Source organism: Cryptotermes secundus, unplaced genomic scaffold, assembly GCF_002891405.2.
Source record: "Cryptotermes secundus unplaced genomic scaffold, Csec_1.0 scaffold1866, whole genome shotgun sequence".
Lineage (NCBI taxonomy): Eukaryota > Metazoa > Arthropoda > Insecta > Blattodea > Kalotermitidae > Cryptotermes > Cryptotermes secundus.
Window position 1 is genome coordinate 64,877 of NW_019735491.1, and position 23,514 is coordinate 88,390.

A 23,514-nucleotide genomic window follows, 5' to 3' on the forward strand; every position below is an offset into this window, starting at 1 on the left:
TATGTTACAAGCTTGAAGGTCGTGGGTGTGAGTCCCAATGAGGTGGATTTTTTCATTTTACCTAATTCTTCCAGCCACACTATGGCCCTGGGGTCAGCTCAGCCTTTAAGAGAAATGAGTACAAGGAATCATCTGGAGGGGAGAGGTAAAGAGCAGCCATCATGTAAGGCTGACAACCTCACTGCCATCTGTGAGCTGAATGTCTAGACGATGTGGGAGCCTTGACATCCCACAACCCTATGGGCCTTCACGGCCTGTTACAGGGATAGCTTTTTTTCTCTCTCTTTTTTTTTTTTTACATGAAGATTACTCTCTGTGACGGAGACACTCTTGGTGTTCTGTAGAAGTACCCCACATATATCCACTGCTTACATTTAGTTACATTCAGTATAATGATTAGGCTATGAGTGGATGACTGAGGAGCAAGGGTTAGTGTCATGGCAGGGCCAAGAGATTTTTTTCTCAATAATGTGAGAGACCAGCTCTTGGTCCATCCAACCTCTTACCCAATGAGTGCTGAGGCCTCTTTCACCAGAGGCAAAGTAGCAAGGATATGAAGGCAACCAGTCACTTTCATCTAGTACAGAGGGTAAGAATACATGGAGCTACATCTGCACTCCTGCAGTGTCTTTGTGGCATGGTGCATAATTAAGCACAGGACAGATTTACTTTTATATTATAATTTAACAGAAGTACAAAGAAACTGTTTGACATCCCATATGCACTTTTCACTCTACTCAAGTTACATTGCTCCAGGCACATTCTGTGACAAAGCTAACCTTTATGTCATACTACCAGAAACAGTAAGAAGAAAATTATAAAAACCAAAAAGAAAACATCGATGAAATGACAGAACAGATGAACGATGAATCATGGTGAAGATTCTGTTGGCTTTGCTACAAATAGAGAACGTTATATCAAAAAGCAAAATGAGTATCAATGACCCAAGGAAGACCTATACCATACAGAACTGATGAAAAGTCAAAGTTGTATAAACATGAGAACCTTCACTATCTTCTTCAGATAAGGTTATAATGATGATAATATTAGAAGATTGTGACAGGACAAGCTCCATGCACTGGGGAAACAAAAATGAAAGTAACATTGAATCACCTTGGAGAAGAGACAACATGGGAGACAAACATTAAAATAATCTTACAGAAATAAGTTGTGACATGAAGTGGTTCATCACAGAGTTCATAACGACAACGATGACAGGACAGGTACAATCTATGCTTGAATTCACACAGTTTCCATTAAGAGTTTCTACATTTGCATTCTCAATGATTCTAGTTGTTCTGGATAGGTGATGAATGCTTTAATATTATGGAAACTTGGTACTGTGTTCACTGTTAAGATATAATCTTCTGGAATGTGACACTGTGAACTATGATGGAAGTTTACCAGTGTTTTGGAGAAACATATTGCTTCTCTCTTCAGTGTTGAAGAATAGGCTGAGCAAGCAAGCAGCACTTCATGGAAGATGATATTCTTCATAGTTGTAGAGTCATAACTGTGGCCACGATTGCATCAGTGACAGAAAATAAGTGGGTGGAGTTATCTTAGCTGGAATGATTGAAAATAGTTGTCTGTCTACCCTCTTCCTCCACAAGACACACCACACTTCTCAAATACAGCAACAAATACCAGACCAAAACAGTAGTCTCTGCCTTGAGAACCTCAAATGTGACATTTGACTGTTTACATTTTTTACCCTATTGTCATTATGCTTCACATTAAGATTACTTTCTTTTGCAATGTGACAATGTAGTTTGGTAGATAAGTAAAAACCTTTTGAAGGAACTTGCTGCTTTCATCTTCAGCTGAAAGAGTCCAAGAAGACAGTACTGATATCTTCATAGTTGCTGTTGCGGGAACTTCAGATCTCTTGTATCATTCCTATGGTTACTGTCGGCTGTTACGGGCTTTTTTTTATAAAACGTGCAAGAAAAGAAAGTAAATATGGATGGTCATGCTGTCCAGCCACATTTCAACTAGCGTATTACTAGCCTCACTTTTACAAAATTTGGTATGATCATTATGCCATTGGAGACCACCCCAACTTTGTATATTCTTATTTCATACAACTGACAATAACAACGTGGCTAAAGTATGATCGTTTTTTGGTTGGAGTGGTACTAGTGCAACTACCAAAAGTGGTAACAATGATAACCGTCAAAGTATTAACCATATTCTTTATCAAAATAGACTGTCTCTGTGGCCTAGTTGTCAGAGTATGATTCCTGGCGCTACCAGATTTTTTCTGGGGTCTGGAACGGGGTCCACTCAGCCTCATGGTGATAACTGAGGAGCTATTTCAAGGAAATAGCGGTTCCAGCCTAGAAAACCTAAATAAACGGCCGTGGGGATTCGTTGCGCTGACCACGCGACACCCTCTATCCGCTAAAGTTGGCGCTAACTTCGCTGACAAAGGGCGGTCGATCGATCGGTATAGTTCGCTTGCGGACTCAAACCACAGAGTTTGTTCGTTTTTGTCAAAATATCTTTGAGCCTATGGCATGTCTTGAATGTAAGAATAGCCCTGCTTATTCAACAAAATCTTTGACTTATCGATTTAGTTACCCACTGAATATTAGAAAAAGGATCTACTAAATTTCTGATGGTGGAGCAATGATCTACATCAGTGTTTCTCAACCGCCGGGCCGCGACCTGGTACTGGGCCCTCATCTAATATAAAAAAAAATTTACCTGGTCGCGGTCTGACAAAGGTTGAGAACCACTGATCTACATCATTATCTGTTGACGGTGAGAATGCTGATGCAACCTCAAAAATGTCTTAGACAGAATACATAAGAGTTGTGTTAAAGATGATAGCCAAAGGTCTACCAGAAAACAAAGTAACCACGGTAAAGAATTTTAGAAGTCTATGAATGGTACATATACTCAAATGCGACATACATACACCAAGGTGCAAAGAACACGTGTGTATGCAGAAGTGGCGGTAGGGGGAAAGGGGGTATAACTGTATATTATGTTTTGTATGTATCAATTATTACACCATATATAGGGTTAAACATTTCGGTAAAATTATCATTCAATTGCAGATTTAGTTTGCTGATTTCGTAAATGTGAAATCTTTCATATGTATCCAAGGTTCGGCCTTTCTTGCCGATATATAGAACTTCTAATGTTTTGCCTATCGTAGACAGTTATTAAGAGAAATGAAATACGATTTTTATGTCCATTATATTTGCTCCAATTTTTCGGAATAATTAAATACACGTGACTGAGCCCTCAGAATCATGAACACTACGCGAACAATGGACTTCGTACACAGGCGAAGATTTCGGAAGTCTCCTACTGTCGATAATAATTAAACGAAATTTCTTCCCGTCCATATTTAGTTTTCTTGCATACAAATGCACATTTAGTTAAAAGGTAACTGGATTTTCTGCTACAACCGTTACTTTAATAAACAAAAAAGAAGCAATGAACAAAAGGCCATGACATTTGCCAAGCATTTGCGAAATGTATTTCTCCCCAACGACATCGAAAGTACCCTAGAAGACCAGCAGGCGATCAATAGGGTCCTTGCAGCACCGCATCAGATGGCCCCACCCATAAAAAAATTCAAAATTAAAGAAGTCAGACAAGTCATACAAAAAGAAATCAACGCAAATAAAGCGCCTGGGTATGACATAACTACAGGGAAGGTCCTACAGGAAGTCTCTGAGAAGTGTTTTCACGTAATCACGATGATCTTCAATTCAGTGTTGAGAGTGGAGCACTTCCCCATTCAATGGAAAATAGCGCAAATCATCATGGTTCCTAAACCGGCGAAAAATCCCAGAGAGATTGCATCGTATAGACCTATAAGTCTTCTACCAGTCCTTTCAAAAGTCTTAGAAAAACTCTTGCTGAAACGCCTCACACCAATCTTAGAAGAACAGAAATTAATACCAAGCCATCAGTTTGGTTTCAGAAGCAAGCACGGTACTATTGAACAGGTACATAGAGTAGTGAAAGAAGCCTCCAANCATGACTGCAACATATGCTGATGACACCGCTGTTTTAGCAACCCATATGGATCCTGCTACGGCATCTAGATGTCTTCAAGAAAACCTACATGGCATGCAAAAATGGCTAAGAAAGTGGAAGATCAAAGTCAATGAGAGCAAATCGGTCCAGGTAACATTTACTATGAAAAAAAGACAATGCCCGTCAGTTACACTAAATGACTCACAACTACCACAAGCAGATGAAGCCAAGTATCTTGGCATACATTTAGATCGCCGGCTAACATGGCGGAAACATATCTTCAGCAAAAGAAAATAATTGGGCCTGAAAATTCGGCAACTGTACTGGATAATCGGACGAAGATCACAACTATCTGTTAAAAGCAAACTCTTACTCTACAAGGCAATACTCAAACCTATATGGACGTATGGTATATCACTGTGGGGAACAGCTAGTAATTCAAACCTGGAAATACTACAACGATTTCAGAACAAGGTACTCAGGGAAATAGTTGATGCGTCCTGGTATGTGCCCAATACAGTGTTACATAAGGACTTGAGTGTATCTACAGTGCGAGAAGAAATTAAAAAGTGTAGTGCTAAGTACAGTCGGAGACTACAAGTACATCCAAACGAACTTGTAGCCTCACTACTAACCCATGAAGATGAAGTTAGGAGATTAAAAAGATTCAAACCGTCAGACCTATCTGATAGATTTAGCTAGTTTTAAGTGTATACATGCCACAAATCTTAAGGCATCTACTGGGATAGCCTCATTAACACTGCTAATGACATAATCACCACATCAGTCACCAAAAGTGCTCATTGTCCTTAATTGGACAGATTGTATGAATCTATCTAAAAAAAATAAAAAATAAATAAAAGGAAACGAGCAAATCGGAATTTGCCATTCGCATATTTTGAAACTGTTATACTGCAGTTTTGCCGTCTCTTAAACTTCCAAAGGTTCGCATAGAACTCATTCAGAAATGCAGCGTCAGCACCGAGCATCTCGACAAGCGCGTAAGGTAAATATTTCGAAATAATATATACTGACCGAATTGCGCCTTGCCATGTCCGCCCTCCCCTGACGCTTCACCGACGCGGGACGGCGCCTGCGTTACATAGCGTAGTAATCAATGTGGCGGACATCCATAGTCACCAGGAATATTAGTTCCAACAAGAAACAGTTCATGCTGATTGATATAATGTTCTCTGTGATTAGTGTGTGAGTTGGGCGTTTGAGACCCGGTTTGAAGTACTTTAAACTAACTCGTCAAGGTAAACATTCTCAGTCTCTTCTATCACTAAAGTCAATTGCGTGAAGTGTTTTTGTTGTGGTCACCTGAGTGGTGTTTTTTCATATAGGCCTGCTTGATTAGGTCTTCCTTCGCCAGTATGTTCCCAGTCTGTGTTTCGGAACAAAAGAAATAGAAACAATAAAAATGTTGCCACTTTAAAGAAGCAGAAGGATGTAACCAGTATCGAAGTATGCCCAAATTCTACATGCGTTTCATTTTTTGCACTTCGACATTTTGAATAAAATTGTGCCTCCATGATGTTAATCCTTACAAAAATCGGAATTATTCTACATTTTTTCGTGACATCTAATATAAAATTTCACCAAAGTACACCAGATAGTTCTAGAGCTGAAACATGCGGACATCCCTTATTTACATTCATTTTATGTACTCAGTGCAAAGAACACATATCACTAGAAGCTGAAATGACCTTCCAAATGGCTTTATAAATGAGATCAGGGATCTCCGAACAACTGATGGACCTCCCTAAACGTGCTCTCCATACGTTCATTTTCGTATATTATAAGACGCGGTTGGTAAAGTCGAATGACAAAAATGATGATTGTGAATGACAGATCTAGAATGAAAATTGACAAATGCAGAATGGAATGTTTTAACTGTTTAAAGCATAGTGGCAAATATAATTTGGCGTTAAGTGTCTAAATAGTTTGCCTGCAAAGTGCATTTGGTGGTTTGTTCGGTTAGGTTTTTGGAATAAACATAATCGACCTGATTACTGCAAAGGAGTTCTTTACCATCTCTTTTCATTGCTGTCTGAAGGGTTAAATTACGTACTATACAGGAGTTTGGCTGGAGAGACTGAGCAAAGCAATGGAAAAGTCACTAAGCATAGCCGGTACCTAGATGATGATTATTTTTTGTTGGACCGCCTCTGTGGTCTAGAGGTCAGAGTTCCTACCTACAGATCCAGAGGTTCCGGGTTCGATTCAAGGCGCTCAGATTTTCTGAGAAGTAGTGGATCTGGAACGGAATCCACTCAGTCTCGTGAGGATAATCGAGGAGCTATTTCAAGGAAATAGAAGCTCCGGTCTAGAAAACCGAGATTAACGACCGTGGGGATCCGTTGCACTGACCACGTGACACCTTCTATCCGCAAAAGTTGGAACTAACTTCGCCGACATGCAGCGGTCGCTCGGTCGGTATAGTTCGCTTGCGGACTAAAGGCCACGGAGTTTTTTTTTTTTTGCTATTAGGTAATTATTTTACATTTTATTAACTACTGAGTTTATATAGTGTGGAGTGAATATGGCAGTGCAGTATTTGTAAATAAAAGAGGCGTAGGAAGACGTAGTCCGCTTTCACATAGACCAATTGTGCAGCTACTAAAAACTTCCCAGGATTTTATGGAACCTGAAGGTTTATCACCATGTTCACAAGAACCCTCCACTGGTCCATATCTTGAGTCAGATGAATCCAATCCATACCATTCCATCCTATCTCTTTAAGATCAATTTTAAGATTGTTCACCCACCTACGTCTTGGTCTTCCCAGTGGTTCTTTCCTTCTGGATTTCCCACCAATATCCTATATGCATTCCTCTTCTCCACCATTCGTGCTACATGCACTGCCCATGTCATACTCCTTGACCAGATCATTCTAATTATACTCGGCGAAGAGTACAAGTTAGTGGAATTATTTTAAACGATGAATTTATAGGGATGTGAGAAGAAAAATATCTCAGGACAGAACACCTACGAACTGAATACAATGACTGGTTATTCGGCTGTGTTATGCAGGGTCGACAGGAACCTAACGCCAACCGACGCAACGAGATATTCCGCCGTCCCTTTCTAAGTTAATAACGGATCAACTTCCTCGAACTTTCCTAAATTTCTGTTACAATTAACAATTTCAATTCCAGTGGTTTCATATATATCACCTCCTTCAACACAATAAATAGAGTTATCCTGTGTGTATTGTGTTCTCACAATAAACAGCGATGTTTTCCTTAAACATCATTAACCGGCCTATCTTTGTAGAGGACAAATAATGTGTTATCTGTGATGTATGACAGCCTCTGTGGGCTAGTGGTGAGAGTTCCTGGCTACAGATCCAGAGGTCCCGGATTCGATTCCCGGCGATACCAGATTTTCTGAGAAGTAGTTGGTCTGGAACGGGATCCACTCAGCCTCGTGGGGACAACTGAGGAGCTATTTCAAGGAAATAGCAGCTCCGGTCTAGAAAACCGAGAATAACGGCCGAGGGATCCGTTGCGAACTACAGGCCACTGAGTTTTATTTAGATGGAACTCGGATCTTTGTAGGGTTAATAACACCAACTAAGAACTCACTGTAAAAGAAACCTTCCTTGGTGTCCCAATTCTTAGAAACATTGCTACGCGACGTGCTTATATTGCTGCCTGTTAATGGTCACGATATGAATAAACTATCGGTGAAAATTACTTTTCACTGAATAAAAAGTAATTATAAAATGTGCCGCTTGTGAAACCGTGTTGCCCTCATGAGGTCGGTTGGTTCCCCGGTGCTCTAGGGCCCACTCTAATTTTGTGTCTCTGTGGCTGCTTATAAGATTATGTAGGATCGAATGATATAAGACATGCACAGCAGGATTATTGCGAATGACGACTCGGGAATCGAGTGGGGGGAAGTTGTGGTAGCGCTCTGTTTTAAAACTCTATGCTGTTATTCGTACGCAGGGACAGAAGGGAACAATAGAAATATTTGGTCGGGTTTTCTGGCATTCATTGTTGTGTTGGTAATTTTGTTTAGCACTTAGAATTGTTCAGCGTACGGCAAGAGATTCTGAGAAATAAAATAAATATGGTATTTCAACTGCTTTTCACCAAAATGTTTAAAATTATGAATAGAAGGAAAAAATCTATCCTATTCGCATATATGACTCAACTCACATAACTGTGTGTTTGGTTGTCAACTTTGCAGGCGCTAATAAACCTGTGCGTAAACCCAATCCTACGGCTACTGCTGATATCACGGATCAAGGCTTTTGAATCACGATTAAATCTAAAGTTTGTTGAAGCAGACTAATTCAGTCCACATGACCGATCATAGTGCTGCGGTCTGGGAACCTCCAAACACTGGAAGTATTTGTGCAATTCTGTTAATTTTTCTTTCAATTGTAGTGGAGTGGGACTAACGCCCCTGTACTGCGGCCACTACTGGCCTATTATACCAGCCCTAGATGACAGGTGAGGGTGATTATGAAGCAATTGGTGGAATGAAGATTTGCAGGGGAAACCGAAGCACTCGGAGAAAACCTGCCTCAGCGCCACTTTGTCCACCACAAATCCTACTTGACCATACCCGGGATCGAACCCGGGCCGCCGCGGTGGGAAGCCAGCGACTAACCGCATTCTATTAAATTACTCACGCCATTCTGTTCTATCCTCTAGTTGCAGAGTGCTTGCCCTTAACCTTTCTGTGTAATTCTGCAGATATCGCTGCCTCTTAATTGTACTTCATTTAGTTTCCACATGTTGTACAGGCATGCGCATCTGGCAGTATATTTCATTAAGTGGCCTCGTAAAACACAGCTTGATCATCACTGCAATCAACTTCGACACCGCCCTCCGCTTAAATGTCAACATCGATTTATAATTCTACGTGGAAACTGGTTTTCGGCCCTCTTCTAAAATGAACTCGCTGCTGGTGCTATGGAATCGAGAATGTCTTTGTCAGTAATGACGTCCCTCGTTGGCGTGACGTTCTCAGGCTTTGAGTCCTTCTATGCAAGACTTCTGTAACAAGCTTGAGTGTAGGTCAGATGAGGCTGGGTTAGGTTGTTAGGACATGTGAATTTGGTTTGGGATTTTTGAATATTATATTGTATTATATTCTTCTTATCATCAATGTCCTCATTTATGGCAAAACAGCCCTTTTCGAGCCATATCTTTCCTCAGAATATTCTGTCAGGCGGTATCCGGTTTCCATTTCTTTGGATTTAGCAACGATAATTTCTTCACATAGCAAGATCGTCAGCCCTGGTTTCAACCCCCCTACCTGAGGGGCCAGGTCCCCGTATGTATATCCCCCAGGAACAGGGTGGCCCAGTTTTGCCTCCAGGCACCGGGTTCCCTTTTCGCCGTCTTTCACGACTCGCAGGGCTATGGCTGGGGGGACACGCGGTAGCGTAGTTGGTTTAGGCACTATGCTACAAGCCGGAAGGTCGCAGGTTCGATTCCCGATGAGGTAGATTTTTCAATTTACCTAATCCAGCCGAACTATGGCCCCGGTGTCAACTCAGCCTCTAAAAGAAATAAGTACCAGCAATTTTCCTGGGTGAAACGGCGGCCGGCGCGTAAGGCCGACAACCTTGCCGCCATCTGTGAGTCGATTGTCTAGAGAAAATGTGAGAACCTCGATGTCTCACAACCCTATGGGCCTTCACGACCTGTTACAGGGATAGCTTTACCTTTTACTATTTTTAGGGCTACGGTTGAGGTATTCCAACCCGCCTCCACAAGTGGTATTATGTTATATTATATTTTATTTATTTAACTTCTCTTAGAGGCTTGCGCTCCAGGCAGTATACCATCTCTGACCTCGGAATAAAGTATATGGCCATGGAGAGAGCGGGGTTCGCTCCCGGCATCAGTTTTTGCCCCGACGTCGATTTTTATCTTTTGTGGATTCGGTTTCTCCTTATCATTCTCAAAGGTATTGCAAAGTGCGATTTTGTATTCCAAAGCATATGGGTCTGTAACTGCGTCGTTGATCTGATCCAATTCTTTGAGTCCTATTGTGCATCCGTGTCTGAATGCATCTACGCATCATCGCATCTTGATAAATTAATCATATATTAACAATGGCGAATGTGACAAATGCCATAATTTTTCTGCACACAGATATGGACATAATGCGGAGTACTTCTTGAGAATCTAATAGCCTTTCAGCTAGTCAAGAAAACCCTTCCTCTTATGTAAAAGTAAGTAAGTAAGTAAAGCTATCCCTGTAACAGGCCATGAAGGCCCATAGGGTTGTGAGACGTTAAGAGTCCCACACTATCTAGACAATCGGCTCAAAGATGGCGGTAAGGTTGTCAGCCTTACGCGCCGGCCGCGCTTTACTCCCCAGGAAAATTATTTATTTAATTCTTTTTTTTTTTTGATATCCCATGTTTTATTGTGCAATCTGTAAAGATACATTTAGCAGAATGGTTTGAAAAGTGTCTACGATGTCATGGGGAGAGACACACAGTAGTGCCTCTCCGTGGAGTATGGATAGTCCTGTTGGGGCTGTAGGGAGTGTTCCTAAAGCTAACTTTTAATTCCTGGTACTCATTTCTGTTAGAGGCTGAGTGAACCCCAGGTCCATAGTGCGGCCGGAAGGATTAGGTTAATTGAAAAAAATCCAATGACCTCATCGGTATTTGAACCCGCAACCTTCCGAATTGTAGCATAGTGCCTTAACCACTACGCTACCTCTTGCCCCCTTTCTTTTATGTAACTTGGGAATAATTTGATATTCCGGTAGGGACGGGAGACTTGTGGACAGCTGAACCAAATGCGTTAAAAGGCAAAATGTGAGATACTAACCACTGTGTAATTTTTGTCACATTTAATAAAATTGATTTTAGCTTCTTACTTAAGGAAAGACACATTACAACAGTAACAATATGAATAACAGCAACAATAATAAAGAATATTAATGAAAAATGCAGCTTCCTCACTGTTTATAAATAAAGAAATGAGAAAAAAGGATATTTAATATTTACTTAAATCTTAAGCAAATACAATTCGAGCGTGGGGTTGAACCGGACTGGCTTAGGATACGGTCCAATTCAGAATTCCAGCCCGCGAATTCCATAGAAACAGCAATTCTTTTGACAAACCATCAGCTTTTAAAAAAATGTCCTGCTTCATGAACTTAAAAGCCAATAAATAATCTCTGAAGGAAAGAAATGCAGACGATGCTACAAATTGAACAAGGATTAAAAAAAAAAAAAGAACAATAATGGAGGAGGTCGCCCCACGAATTAGGTTGCGTCTACGTTATCCTGTAGTTGGTTCCGCCCCCTTTTGAACGTTTATATCAGCAACGAAAAGCAATATAAAAACAAAATTTTATTTCTCAACATTTAAATATTTTTATGAAATATTTATTTCAGAATGCTCTAATTCAACGCCGAGAAATTTCTGTAAAAAATGTTAAACATTATTATGTCAGGAGTAACGTGAAAGATAGGCATCCCATTTATTACCCTGTTACATAAAAACAAGAGAGAAGGAATGACAATGACGTCATTGCACGATGTTTCTCCAAATACAGAGTGGGGCGCAGAAACTTCCTTTTTGTGAAGACGCATTGTGATGGGAGGGAAGGTCGCAGAAAAGTTGGGATAGGCTCGCCGAACGCAGCAGTCGCGCAAGTTTCTGTCTAATACCCCTCAGTAGGAAACATGAGGTGGACGAGTGAGCAGCTTGCGTTTGCTGCCGAAGCATATTTTTCGAACAACCATTCTTACGTGACGGTGCAGCGTGCGTTCCGTACTCAGGAATTAAGCCCAGAGGTCCGGTTCCCGACCGGAAATCGATTCTTTTGTGGGTAGAGAACTTTAGGATAACCGGGAGTGTGGTGAAAAAATCATCAGGACGACAACGGACCGTTACGACGCCAGAAAATGTGGAGGCAGTTCGACCGTCGATTTTGAGATCTCCAAGACGCTCCGCTCGCAAATATGCAGTCGCCCTAGACATATCCAATTGTTCAATGCGCCGAATTCTTCACGAACATCTTCATTTCCATCCCTATAAGGTGGTTGTTTTGCAAGAATTGTCACCACGTGATTTCCAGAGCCGAATAACAGCGTGCGAATCGTTATTGGAAACTTTACCCCCTGACGCACTTGTTTTCTTTAGTGATGAGGCACATTTTCACCTATCCGGATATGTCAACAAGCAGAATATGCGCTATTGGAGTGGTAACAATTCCAGAGAGCTCCATGAGAGGCCACTTCACAGTGATAAGGTGACAGTATGGTGTGCGTTGTCGAGAGTTGGAGTTATTGGTCCTTATTTTTTTGAATAAGACAATCATGCAGTTACTGTCAATTTACAGCGGCATGTGGACATGATTAAAAACTTTTTCGAACCAGCTCTTGAAGAAATGCATCTAGGAAATGTCTGGTTCCAATAGGATGGTGCCAAGGCTCACACAGCCTGACCTTCGATGACAGTTTTGAGGGCAAAGTTCCTCGGACGGCTCATCTCGCTTCGAGGGGACATCCCGTGGCCAGCGCACTCACTGATCTAACGCCCTGTGAAATTTTTTTATGGGGATACCTCAAGGCAGAGGCTTTTTTAAACATCACCCCACAAACCTGCTTCAGCTGAAGAATGTTATTCGGCAGGAAGTAGCCCAAATTCCGGTGCACATGTTGGAACGTGCAGAGGGGAACTTCAGAAAACGGTTGCATCAGTGCATAGAGAACGGTGACCACCACCTTCAAGATATTTTGTTTAAAACTATATGATTTAAAACTTTAAAGTATGTTCTTTCATTAGCTAAACATAAATGTTGGCTATCAGCAATAATTTTTCTTTTTTCGCCTTCAAAAAAGGAAGTTTCTGCGCCCCACCGTGTACGATGGATTAAAATCGAAGTACATAAATGATGGAGTAGGGGGGCATATTGAAATCGTTACAACGAAAGTAAAAGGACATTTCGCAGGTAATTTAAAGACGTTATATCAACTGAAGATGTCATCAAACTCCGTTGAGATAAGACTATGATAATGAACTCTGAGCTGAAAATGGCTGCTCAAACGGCATACTAGTAGCTTTCGTGTTCAAACTCCTCTGAATTCACAGAGTCGGTCTGCATTTCGCAAACGTCCCGTATACTTAAGGTTTTGCGACCGTCTCATCCATCCTCTGAGGAACACTATTTTCTTAATGTGTATTTAGATAACATCAACAAAAAGGTAAATATTGCTGGAATACTATAACTAAGATGCAAAGAAGAATACCTAGAAATGATTGGGAAGGCGGTGACAATTGTCTACCTAAGGCGATAACGCAGAATTTCTTTGAAGGTAATAATATGACATGCGAAAAGCCTTAGTCAATGTAGCCAATGTCCCGACAGGAATTCGAAAAGTTTACTCTCAGGATGTCCAGACTGGCCCTGGGGTACCCAAGCTCCTATCCAATGGGTACCGGGACCTCTCTCCTCGAAGGTAAGGCCATGGGAGCGTGATGAAGCCCTGTTGTTTGCTTTACCCAGGGTAGATGATAAGAATGCATGTACTCCCTGACACTTCACTGCTGGCGTAGCTGTTACCTCCACTTAGAATTGTGTCAATATGTCTTCATTGAATCTTGATTTATACAGCGATGCTTTTCACCTAAGTAAGAAAATTTGTATGGTGAATTGAGGAGGGCTTAGAAGATAGCGGCCGTGACCTATTTTAAGGTTGGCTTGCCATCCAGGCAGTTGTCTATATGGACCGATGAGTATGATAGAAACCCCATATGTATAAGCGGTCAGATTTGAATTCGTGACCTCCAAAATACGGATAAAAAAGTCTAAAAATTCACGTGCGACGTTCGGTGGCATATTGTAAGACTGGAAAAGCCTGGGTAAGCCTTCAGAATCGAATTTTGAAGCAGAGAGCAGAAAGTTCCATACCGGTAAACAAGGTTCTGAGTGAAACAATTCACCTTGTAAGCTCATTAAAGGCGGTTGCTAAGGCTTCTATCGAACCTAGCTATAGGAAAGTAAGTGCCCCCGCTGCTGCTTTTCTAATGTAGCTGAACATGTGAAACTTTCACTGTGAGTACAATCTGATGCTGNACACTGAGTGCTGCGAACAAAGGACTTAAAATCACTTCGTACTACAGTTATTTTAATTTTTAATTTTTAATTTTTATTTGCCTTCATGAATTTACTTTTATAACCGAGATATTCTGAAAAAATATGACATTTATAGTTAAATTTAGTCTACCAGATCGCGGAAAGGGGCCCTATGAGGCTCGGGGTATCAGCCCCTTTCGCACAAATTTGTTTGCTTCGTTCCCACGCGTTCGAACTTCGCAATAATTCTTAAGGATTTAACAAAGATAGATCTGAGAACGCAGCACATTAACATATCTTCAGTCTATACGTTTGGGGCTACATCTTGGATCCAGCGCTTGGGAGATCACAGCGTAAGGAAGTCTAAGTTCTTGTATTACAAATTTGTCCTGCATTCTAATTCCAATATATGTTTTACACGTAGGCCTCCTTATATTCGAAATTAATGGGCTTCTGGATTTTGTCCATCATCCGGTATTCTCAGAACACAAGGTTTCGGAAATTGGATCTGTTTCTTAAGCCCTTTGTCCTTTAGAATACGGGACGATGCACAAGTCCACAAACCAAGTAATCACGAGTGTTATAAACCGTCGCCAGAAACTTTCAGAATCTGCCCATCCCAGAATTCTTAACTGACATCTATCAAGGAAAGATTCAGTTGACATTATTTCGTTACAGTGAATCACAGAACCTGAAAGAAGCTTCAATTTGATGGGGGTGTAGACAAACACTGGTCCCTTGATTCAGGGACCAGGCCGGGCAGCACTGTCATGAGGGACGGTGACATCCCCACAATCTTCAACCCGCGCCGATTTCGGACGCCTAGCGTAGTAGTCACAGGGGATGAACAGCCTCGAGGTAGTGTTCCCAACGGACCGTTCACTAGTTCCGCCCATCTGCAGCACACAGATTCCGGTAAGCACTGCTCAACTCATTGTTTTGTTCCTCAGGTTTCCAAACACTCAACAGGTTTCATAAAATTTGTTACTGAGGGCTTATGTTGAAAGTTGTTAATCTAATTTAATTTATGTTCATGTCCATTATGTATAACTATTAGATTTCGGACTGAACGAATGAGAAATCGCGGTCCTATTCTCGGCGGGAGTAAGAAATTTATCTCTTCTCCAAAACGCCCACATCGGCTCTGAAGCCTCCCCAGCCTCCCATTCAATAAGTACCAGGAATTATGTCCCAACAGGTAAAATACCTGCGGCGTGAATTTGGATATTTACCTCCAGCTATTGCCTAGGCTAAGAAAGAGTTGAGTTACACACACATTCTCCCATGCGCCTTAATGATGTGGTACTTAATTGAGCACAGGGGAAATATTTTTTTTCCTTGGCACTACAGCCCCACTGGGCCTAGGCCTACCTCCATGAACTCCCTTTCACTTCGGTTTACTAATCTTACACATTCGGTAGGACTCCTTGGGCGAGTGATCAGCTCGTCGCAAGGCTTCTACCTGTAGACAAACACAGAAAAACGCACACAAACATCCATGCCCTGAGTGGGATTCGAACCCACGATCTCGGCTTCCGAGCGAGCGAAGACAGTGCATGCCTTAGACCGCTCGGCTACCTTGACCGGCCAGGGGAAACATCACTCTTGCCTTTACCTTTACTTATCATATCGGTATCATACCTATCCTACGTACCATGAAAAAGAAACTTAAGTTTCTCGCTTTTTTCGAAAAGTGTCCATCGTTCAAAAAATGAACACTGCATAAATATAGACATAATTAATAACTACAACTTACAATTACACAGTGCTCTAGTAATAAATAAAATAAAGGTATAAATCTCATTGAGCCATGTACCTGAAACTCTATATGGACAGTATTCAACGAAACATAAGGATATGTTCTGACTGCACAGCGTGGTATCGTAGTGTGAATAGTACATCTGTATGCGAGTTAAAAGAACAGAAGGACCAATGGCTTGAAAAATCTCAAAGAATGAGTTTGGGAATAAGTTCTCTCCAAACTGAACACCTTTGCAATCTTGTCCGTTCAGTTTTAGAGTTACAGTTTCGCGAGTCTTGTCGCTTTTTCTTCTTCAGAAACAAACAAAAGAAGACCGGATACAATTAATGGAGGTCATTATACACATAACGAGTGTATGATCAATTATTTGTCAGGTTCTTAAATGATGTTTCGAGCAGGATATAAATGGACCTTCAGTCCTAGAGATACATTGCAGGTCAGGGCGAGAGCATTAGATTTGTTAGTATAAAGGAAATTATTATAGTGCAGGTTCGGAAATTCTTTCACACATATATCGTTGTTGGGAACAATAGTTGCATCGTCATAAAAGCACTGTAAACAGCTTCGTTAAAGAAGGGGAGAGGGTTGTCGAATTAATTAAATGGCGTATACTTGTGTCTGCCTCAGTTTTCTTTCCTGAATTCAACAGCAGTGGTTACACAACTCCAATAAGCTGGAAAGTTATCAATAACTGATAACTGCAGAAGAATTTGGAAAAAGACAGCATTGGGATATGAGAAGATATGACTATTCCGGCACTGGCCTGGAGGTTCTGTGGAAAACCACGTAAATATTTTCTCAATAGAGCCAATTCCCTGGGTGAGTGTCAAGCACTTTGAGCATATAAGCCCGATATGTCAACTTAGTTATAAGTATTGCATCGTCTCTCTGATGGGGCACGCGGTAGCGTAGTTGGTTGAGGCACTACGCTACAAGCTGGAAGGTCGCGGGTTCGGGTCCCAATGAGGCGGATTTTTTAATTGACGTCATCCTTCCAGCCGCACTATGGCCCTGTGCTCGACTCAATCTCTAAAAGAAATGAGTACCAGTAATCTTCATTGGGGGTAAAGAGCGGCTGGCGCGTAAGGCTGACAACCTTACCGCCATCTGTGAGTCCATTGTCTAGGTAATGTGGGAGCCTCGACGTCTTGACCTTCACGGCCTGTTATAGAGATAGCTTTACCTTACCTTTTACCTTTATCGTCTGTCTGATATCAGTTCATATCAATCGTAGCATGAACTGGAAATTCTATTTAAATATTACTCGTAATAAAAATGGTTTCAACCTAGGCCAACATTTACACATTTCACGCTTATAAAGAACATGGAAATGCGTTGCATTTAAAGCGACGACAAAATTTGTCGTTTGAATCACATTTACTTTTAGTCTACGTGAAAAGCTGAACCTGTATCCTAACTCCCTGGAGATGAGTCCTTCACGAAAAACTGTCCGTCGCTCAGCTACTCAGAATTTCGCAACATTTTATGTAATTCGAAGTCCATTATCGTGTTCACAAGAGCCCTCCACTGGTCCCTATTCTGAGTTAGATCAATTGAGTCCATATCACGCCATTCAATTTCTCTAACACTTATTTTAATATTATCCTCCCATCTAAGTCTAGGTCTTTCTAGTAATCTCTTGCCTTCTGGCTTTCCGATCAAGAACCTATATCTTACAACTGAAAATAAAAGGTTTTATTGTGGTCGTCTGGCTTATGACAGAACTAAAATAACTTCATGGAGCTGAGTCCTTCTTAACAAACCGCCAGTTGTGCACCTAATCAAAAACTTCCCAGCATTTTATGGAACCTGAAGGTTCATTGCCATGTTCACAGCAGCTGTCCACAGGTCCTTATCCTGAGTTAGATCAATCCAGTCCAAACCACCCCATTCTATATCTCCAAGATCAATTTTAATATGGCTACGGGCTGGAGAACCAAGTGGTCGAATTTCGAGTCCCGATGGAGGAATGAATTTTCATGTTTCCGTGCCGTCCAGACCGGCTCTGAGGCCCACGCATCCTCCCAGCCAATGGATACCAGGAGGGTACTTCCATAGGGGTAAAGCGGCCGAAGCGTGAAGCTGACCGTTCACCTCCAACTGGTGCCAAGGTCAAGAAAACACGGTTCTATACATCCATTCCCCCATAGGCCTCATGGCGTAGTGCTTAATTAGTTAAGCACAGGAACAACTTTACCTATATCATCATCCAAGTGTTCGACGATATAAGAGCATAACCTGGATTACTGGCAACGTCGTTAAAGGAATTGCAAATACAAAGACATGAAGCTTGAGACCGGGTCACTGTGTGCAGTTTCTGGGCTAGCGCTGGCTGAAATGTGATACCCAGTCACTATTTACACTTTCTGTATGAGCCTCCAGTCCTACAGTGTTTATATTAACTGTGGCCATGACCAGCCTTACGCATCTCCTGCAGTTTAACATGCCGGCCCAGAGCTACAAACAACACATGGACTGTCTCTTATGGGTAATTCGGAATGTCAACAAAACTACTTGGGGTAAAGGAAAAGGAAGAAAGATCACGTAAGCGGGTAACATTTACACGATGGAGGTTTCCCGACAGGAGGAAGGTAAGTGTGTGAACATGTAACATGATTTGCCTCTTTCTGAAAACAATTAAACGCAAAAAGATTTTCATTAGAACGGTTTCTCTTACTTAGACACTGAAAATATAAATGCACTTCACAGCTTACAATTGATAGGGTATGCTATATTCTGCAAAAATATCTTGCAAAGCAAGTATTCTACATAACCCTTCCACTGCTAGAAAATTTTACTACACAGAAATATTATTGTCCGTCAAAGACAGAACTGTTTGGCCAAATCTGTTGTTTCTAGAAATTTTACACTAAATCGAAAAGCCTAGGATCATCACCCAAGATGAATAACCAAGATATTATATTTTAAATTGGGAAAAATAAGACATTCCTTTATGTGGGGATGAAATATTGCACTATTAACGGTATTGTGATAACTGGATCTACGAGTAGCTACGAGACACTTGTATCACTCAGAAAGTCATAAAAAATCTAGTTGTCGCTCAGCTACTCAAGAAATTCCCCTCCTTTCGTGGAATTTGAAGGTTCGTTAATGAATTCACAAGATAATAAGGTGAATATAGGCCAAACTACAGAATCGTGAAATACTTCCTTTACTAACAGTGAAAGGGTTGACAATCGATTTTAATTGACACTTTCAGACTTGTATTGCACGGAACAAGTACGCCATTTTTATTTTTCATCGCACAGCAGCACCCGTGCTTTGTTGCACTCTGCCTAGCGTAAGCCTCACAGGTCCCCTTGTCAAAATATGAAAAATTTACTCTTCAAGATTTTATGAAAATGATAATGCATAAGAATCCAGCTAACTAACTAATTTACTTTTTTCACAAACTGCAACAGGTGTATACAAACAAGGAGGTACTCAATGAATAAGATACTCAGTACTGGGTGTTTTAGTTCAAACACTCGACATCAAACATAGAGAGAACTGCATGTAGGCGGCCTATGTCCGTCAGTCCGTAGGCTTGTTCTCAATTTAACGGACTTCAATAACATTTATTTGCGCTAAGCATCGTTAAGAAATGAGCCGTGATAGCGCAGTCGGTATAGCGACTGGCTACGGGCTGGGCGACCGAGAGGTCGGTGTTTGAGTTCAGGTGGGATTAGAACTTTCTCTTCTCCACGTCTTCCAGACCTGTTCTGGGGCCCACTCATCCTCCTATCAAATGGGTACCGGGGGTTCTTTCCCCTGGGGGCAAAGCGCCCGGGAGTGAAGCTGACCACTCACATCCAACTAGTGCCGAGGTCAAGAAAAAGTGGATATACATCCACTCCTCCATACGCATTAATGGCGTAGTGCTTAATTAATTGAGCACAGGGGCAACTTTCCCTTTAAACATCGTTAAAGAAATGTAATTGAGGTCCATATCGGCCCCATGTACCTACATTACACGAAGCTGAGACTGAACTCAGCACATTTTCTTGTCGTACTCAACATCAATAAACATAATAATATAAAATACAGCTTATTTAAATCTAAAACACTATTATCTCTCTTGTTTATTTAACGAAAGACCAGCTTGGCAACTAGAGCTGTAGATTAAATTTTATTTTGTCTCGGGACAAATGATAGGCTATTTTTCTTTTCCCAGTAGCATCTAGATAGGCTCTCGGGGCCCATCCAGCCTCCTGTCCAATGGCCCCACTGGCGCGTTTCCTAGCGATAAAAAGTCCGGAACGTGAAAGCGACCACTCCCTTTCATCTATAGACAAGAAAGTATGAGGGCTGTATTTCCTCTGTCCCATAAGTGTTCACGGCGTGGCGCTTAATTAAATACAGGGACAACTTTACTTTGACTCTATATATCAAGAACGAGAGTGCATGAAATCCATGACCATCGAAAGGAAAGAGATGAAAATTAATTACAATGTTATAAATAAACAACAAGTGTTTTCAATTTTCACGTCTTTTTTTAATTTGCACTGCTTACTGTTCTCCATGTTCATTACTGCCGACACAAAGATATTTCTGAGAGCCGGGATAATTTCGCTAGTAAAGTAACAGAACAGCTGATCCCCTTCCGAGATTCGAGCCGGGTACTTTCCGTAACCGCTACACCAAGCTGCTCGGTGCAGCAATGTGTTGAATGCGTTGAACGAGATCAAAGATGATTATGAGCGTGGAATTAAATTGTGGGGAAGGAAAGAGGTGTGATAAAGTTCAAGGTGTGGCTGGACTAAAGAAAACCGCTAGAAAAGTCAATAAGAACAGCCGGCGCCCTAGACGATGCTGAAGTCAGATGAGCCACCTGACGAAAAGTCACATCTATCGTATCATCAATATAACATGAGCGACCATATTGTATAAGCATATAATCCCTTGTCCTTCACGAACGCGCAAACATATGTGAGCAATCAGCTGTCGAAAGCGGAAAGTTTTATTACACGCGGTCTGCCAGACATGCTCAAGTAATGTACCCGTCAAGACCCGCTCTGGCATTTGTTCTTAATCTCTCCAACACTCCTGCATTTTTCTTTGTGCCATAATCCAGTGTCTAGAATAATTAAGCCCTCTGCTTCCAAATGCGTCGTAATCACCTTCGAAACCACTACAGTCGTCGTCATCATCATCATCATCATCATCATCATCATCAACAACAACAACAACAACGGAAGCCCTGAACATTATCGGCCTTAGGTACATAAATACAAAAAATATATGTTTATTGTAACTATTAAAACATGTAAATATTGTGATGTTTTGTATTTCTATTATGTTTTTCAGACACAATAGATCGCCTCTGTGGTCTAGTGGTCTACAAATCTAGAGGTCTCGGGTTCGATTCTCGGCGCCACCATATTTCCTGAGAAGTAGTGGGTCTGGAACGGGGCACACTCAGCCTCGTGAGGATAATTGAGCAACTATTTCAAAGAAATAAGGGCTCCGGCCTAGAAAACCGGGATTAACGGCCGTGGGAATCCGTTGCGCTGACCACGTCACACCCTCTATCCGCAAAACTTGACACTAACTTCGCCCACAAGCGGCGGTCGCTCGGTCGGTATAGCTCGCTTGTGGACTACAGGCACCGGAGTTTATTTTTGTTTTGTTTTTTCATACACAATAGGACACTAGATTGGGCTATTCATTTGTGTATGTATAAAACATGTACGTGTTTAGAAATTAGAAGGGGACTCCAGACGGCCGACGTCACCTATCCTTATTTAATCCATATGGTGAGATATCAGATTTGTCTCCCGCAGAATTACTTATTCCGCAGTTCTCAAGAAACCTAACCCCCACGTTAGACGAAGCCTTACTGTACAGCACAACGCACTTCTCTTGCATCACGTGTCTGATGTCTGATTGCAATGCCACATTTAAGTTCTGTTTGAAGCATGCGAACCTGCGTTACATATTACGAACATGCACGCTCCAATGCTAGTTCTTCAAATCAATGTTAAGTCTGTAAGCANATGCTCGTAGACTATTGGCGTGCTACGTTTTTACTTTTTCATAAATGTTACTTACACGACATGTGCCATTTATTCTTTCAACCAAGTTTAAGAACAATGAACCAGAAGAAAGCAATGTACTGCAGCAATTACTTAAACGTATCTACTTGATTGTGATCTCATATTGTCAAAACATGCCGTAGAAGTGACATTTATATATAAAAAAGTGACAATAAACCACACCAGCAGTCAACGACCACGACAAGAATTTGCACCTTCAGGACTGCCCCTGCAAAATAAATTGTTAAATAGTGGCGACAGGATGCTGTAATATAATATTACAAAAACCTTTACATCTGCTTTAACTAATAGCTTTCATTCGCCGTTGTGAACTGTAGGTCATGAATGCCATAGAAACATGCAAAATATTCTGTGAGTCTGCAGTAAAATCTTACAAAATGACAAACGTCTGAAGTGTCGATACTTCTGAGGTCAAATTCAAAAAAGAAAAGTTACATGGGTGAAGCCACTCTGGTTTCTTTGTTGCAGAAAGTTCAGAGAATGAACTCTTAATACGGTACGCCGTGTTCATTCCTCTATCCGCATGTTTCATATTCTGAATGACAGTGCAAAGTTCGACAAAGTTTGGTATTGGCGGGTCAGTAATGAACGTCATTTGGCGAATTAAGTATGGTTCTTCTTTGTGTAATGAGCCGGGATAACGCAGCCGCGACTAGCTACTGGTTGGACGACTGAGGGGTCGGAATCCGAGTCAACGTCGTCCAGATTGGCTCGAGGGCCCACCCAGCCTCCTATCCTATAGGCACCAGGGCAATTTACCCGGGGTGTGAAGCTTACCACTCAACTCCAACCAATGCCGAGGTCAAGAAAACGTGGATCTATACATCCACTCCCCCATACGTCTTCATGTCATCGTGCTTAATTAAATAAGCACAGGGACAACTTTACCTTTATCTCTTACTGGCGTAATATAAGCTCCTGCCGTTTACATGAACGTTAAACCATAATTTGACTTCCTGTAAAAACGTCTCACTACAAGTATATAGAAACTAGTATACGATATCAAATGTAGACCTTATTGGAGATATAACCTCAAATGCCGATATATTAAATTAATTTCAACAGACCTATGGAATAAAGTATAAAATAAATTTGTTTCTATGCTGTGTATATCTTAAAACTTAGCTTATTTATTAGCCCAAGCAAGAATAAAATTTACAAGTCTTCAGCTTATACTATAATTGCAAATAATGTATCTCTTCCAGAAACAAGGGATTCTTAAAACCAAAGAATGCAAAATCACGAAGTTGGGAAATGTACGTAAAGCATAACCGTTTTGACATGTTCACCCTTTCATTGCATATGAATTTTCGATTTGTGTAAGATAATTTTTGATGCCCTTTTATAAACAGCGCGGAACAAGCAGAAAAGAGGAGAGGTGGAGAAATATGTCCATAAATTATGAGATGACACAACATGAAAATAGCTTTTCTTTAATCGTATCTGAAATTGTAAATCTTGCATAAGATTTATAAAGCACATGTTTTATTTTTCTTTACAACCTCTGTTCGAAACATTTTTCGCTTTGATACCAATAAATACTTAACGAGTTACGCTCAAACTTGCATACAGATTCGTGTACGTCCTCATGCAGTGGCCATTATTGTAGTCCAGTTCCAACAAAAA

At 41.2% G+C, this 23,514-nt stretch overlaps 1 protein-coding gene across 3 annotated transcripts in view; it reads left to right on the forward strand.

The window, feature by feature from the left end:
- Positions 1–5,113: 5,113 nt before the first annotated feature.
- Positions 5,114–23,514, forward strand: part of LOC111869481 (putative thiamine transporter SLC35F3) — a 47,557-nt gene continuing 29,156 nt past the window's right edge. For 2 of the 3 annotated variants that reach the window (XM_023861049.2, XM_023861050.2), the window contains exons 1-2: positions 5,114–5,258; positions 14,749–14,985. In XM_023861049.2, coding sequence (XP_023716817.1) covers positions 14,841–14,985 — 145 coding nt within the window. In that variant the 5' untranslated portion in view covers positions 5,114–5,258; positions 14,749–14,840. Of the gene's footprint in view, positions 5,259–14,748; positions 14,986–18,269; positions 18,424–23,514 lie in introns of those variants that run through there. The other variant, XM_023861051.2, reaches the window with a different exon arrangement.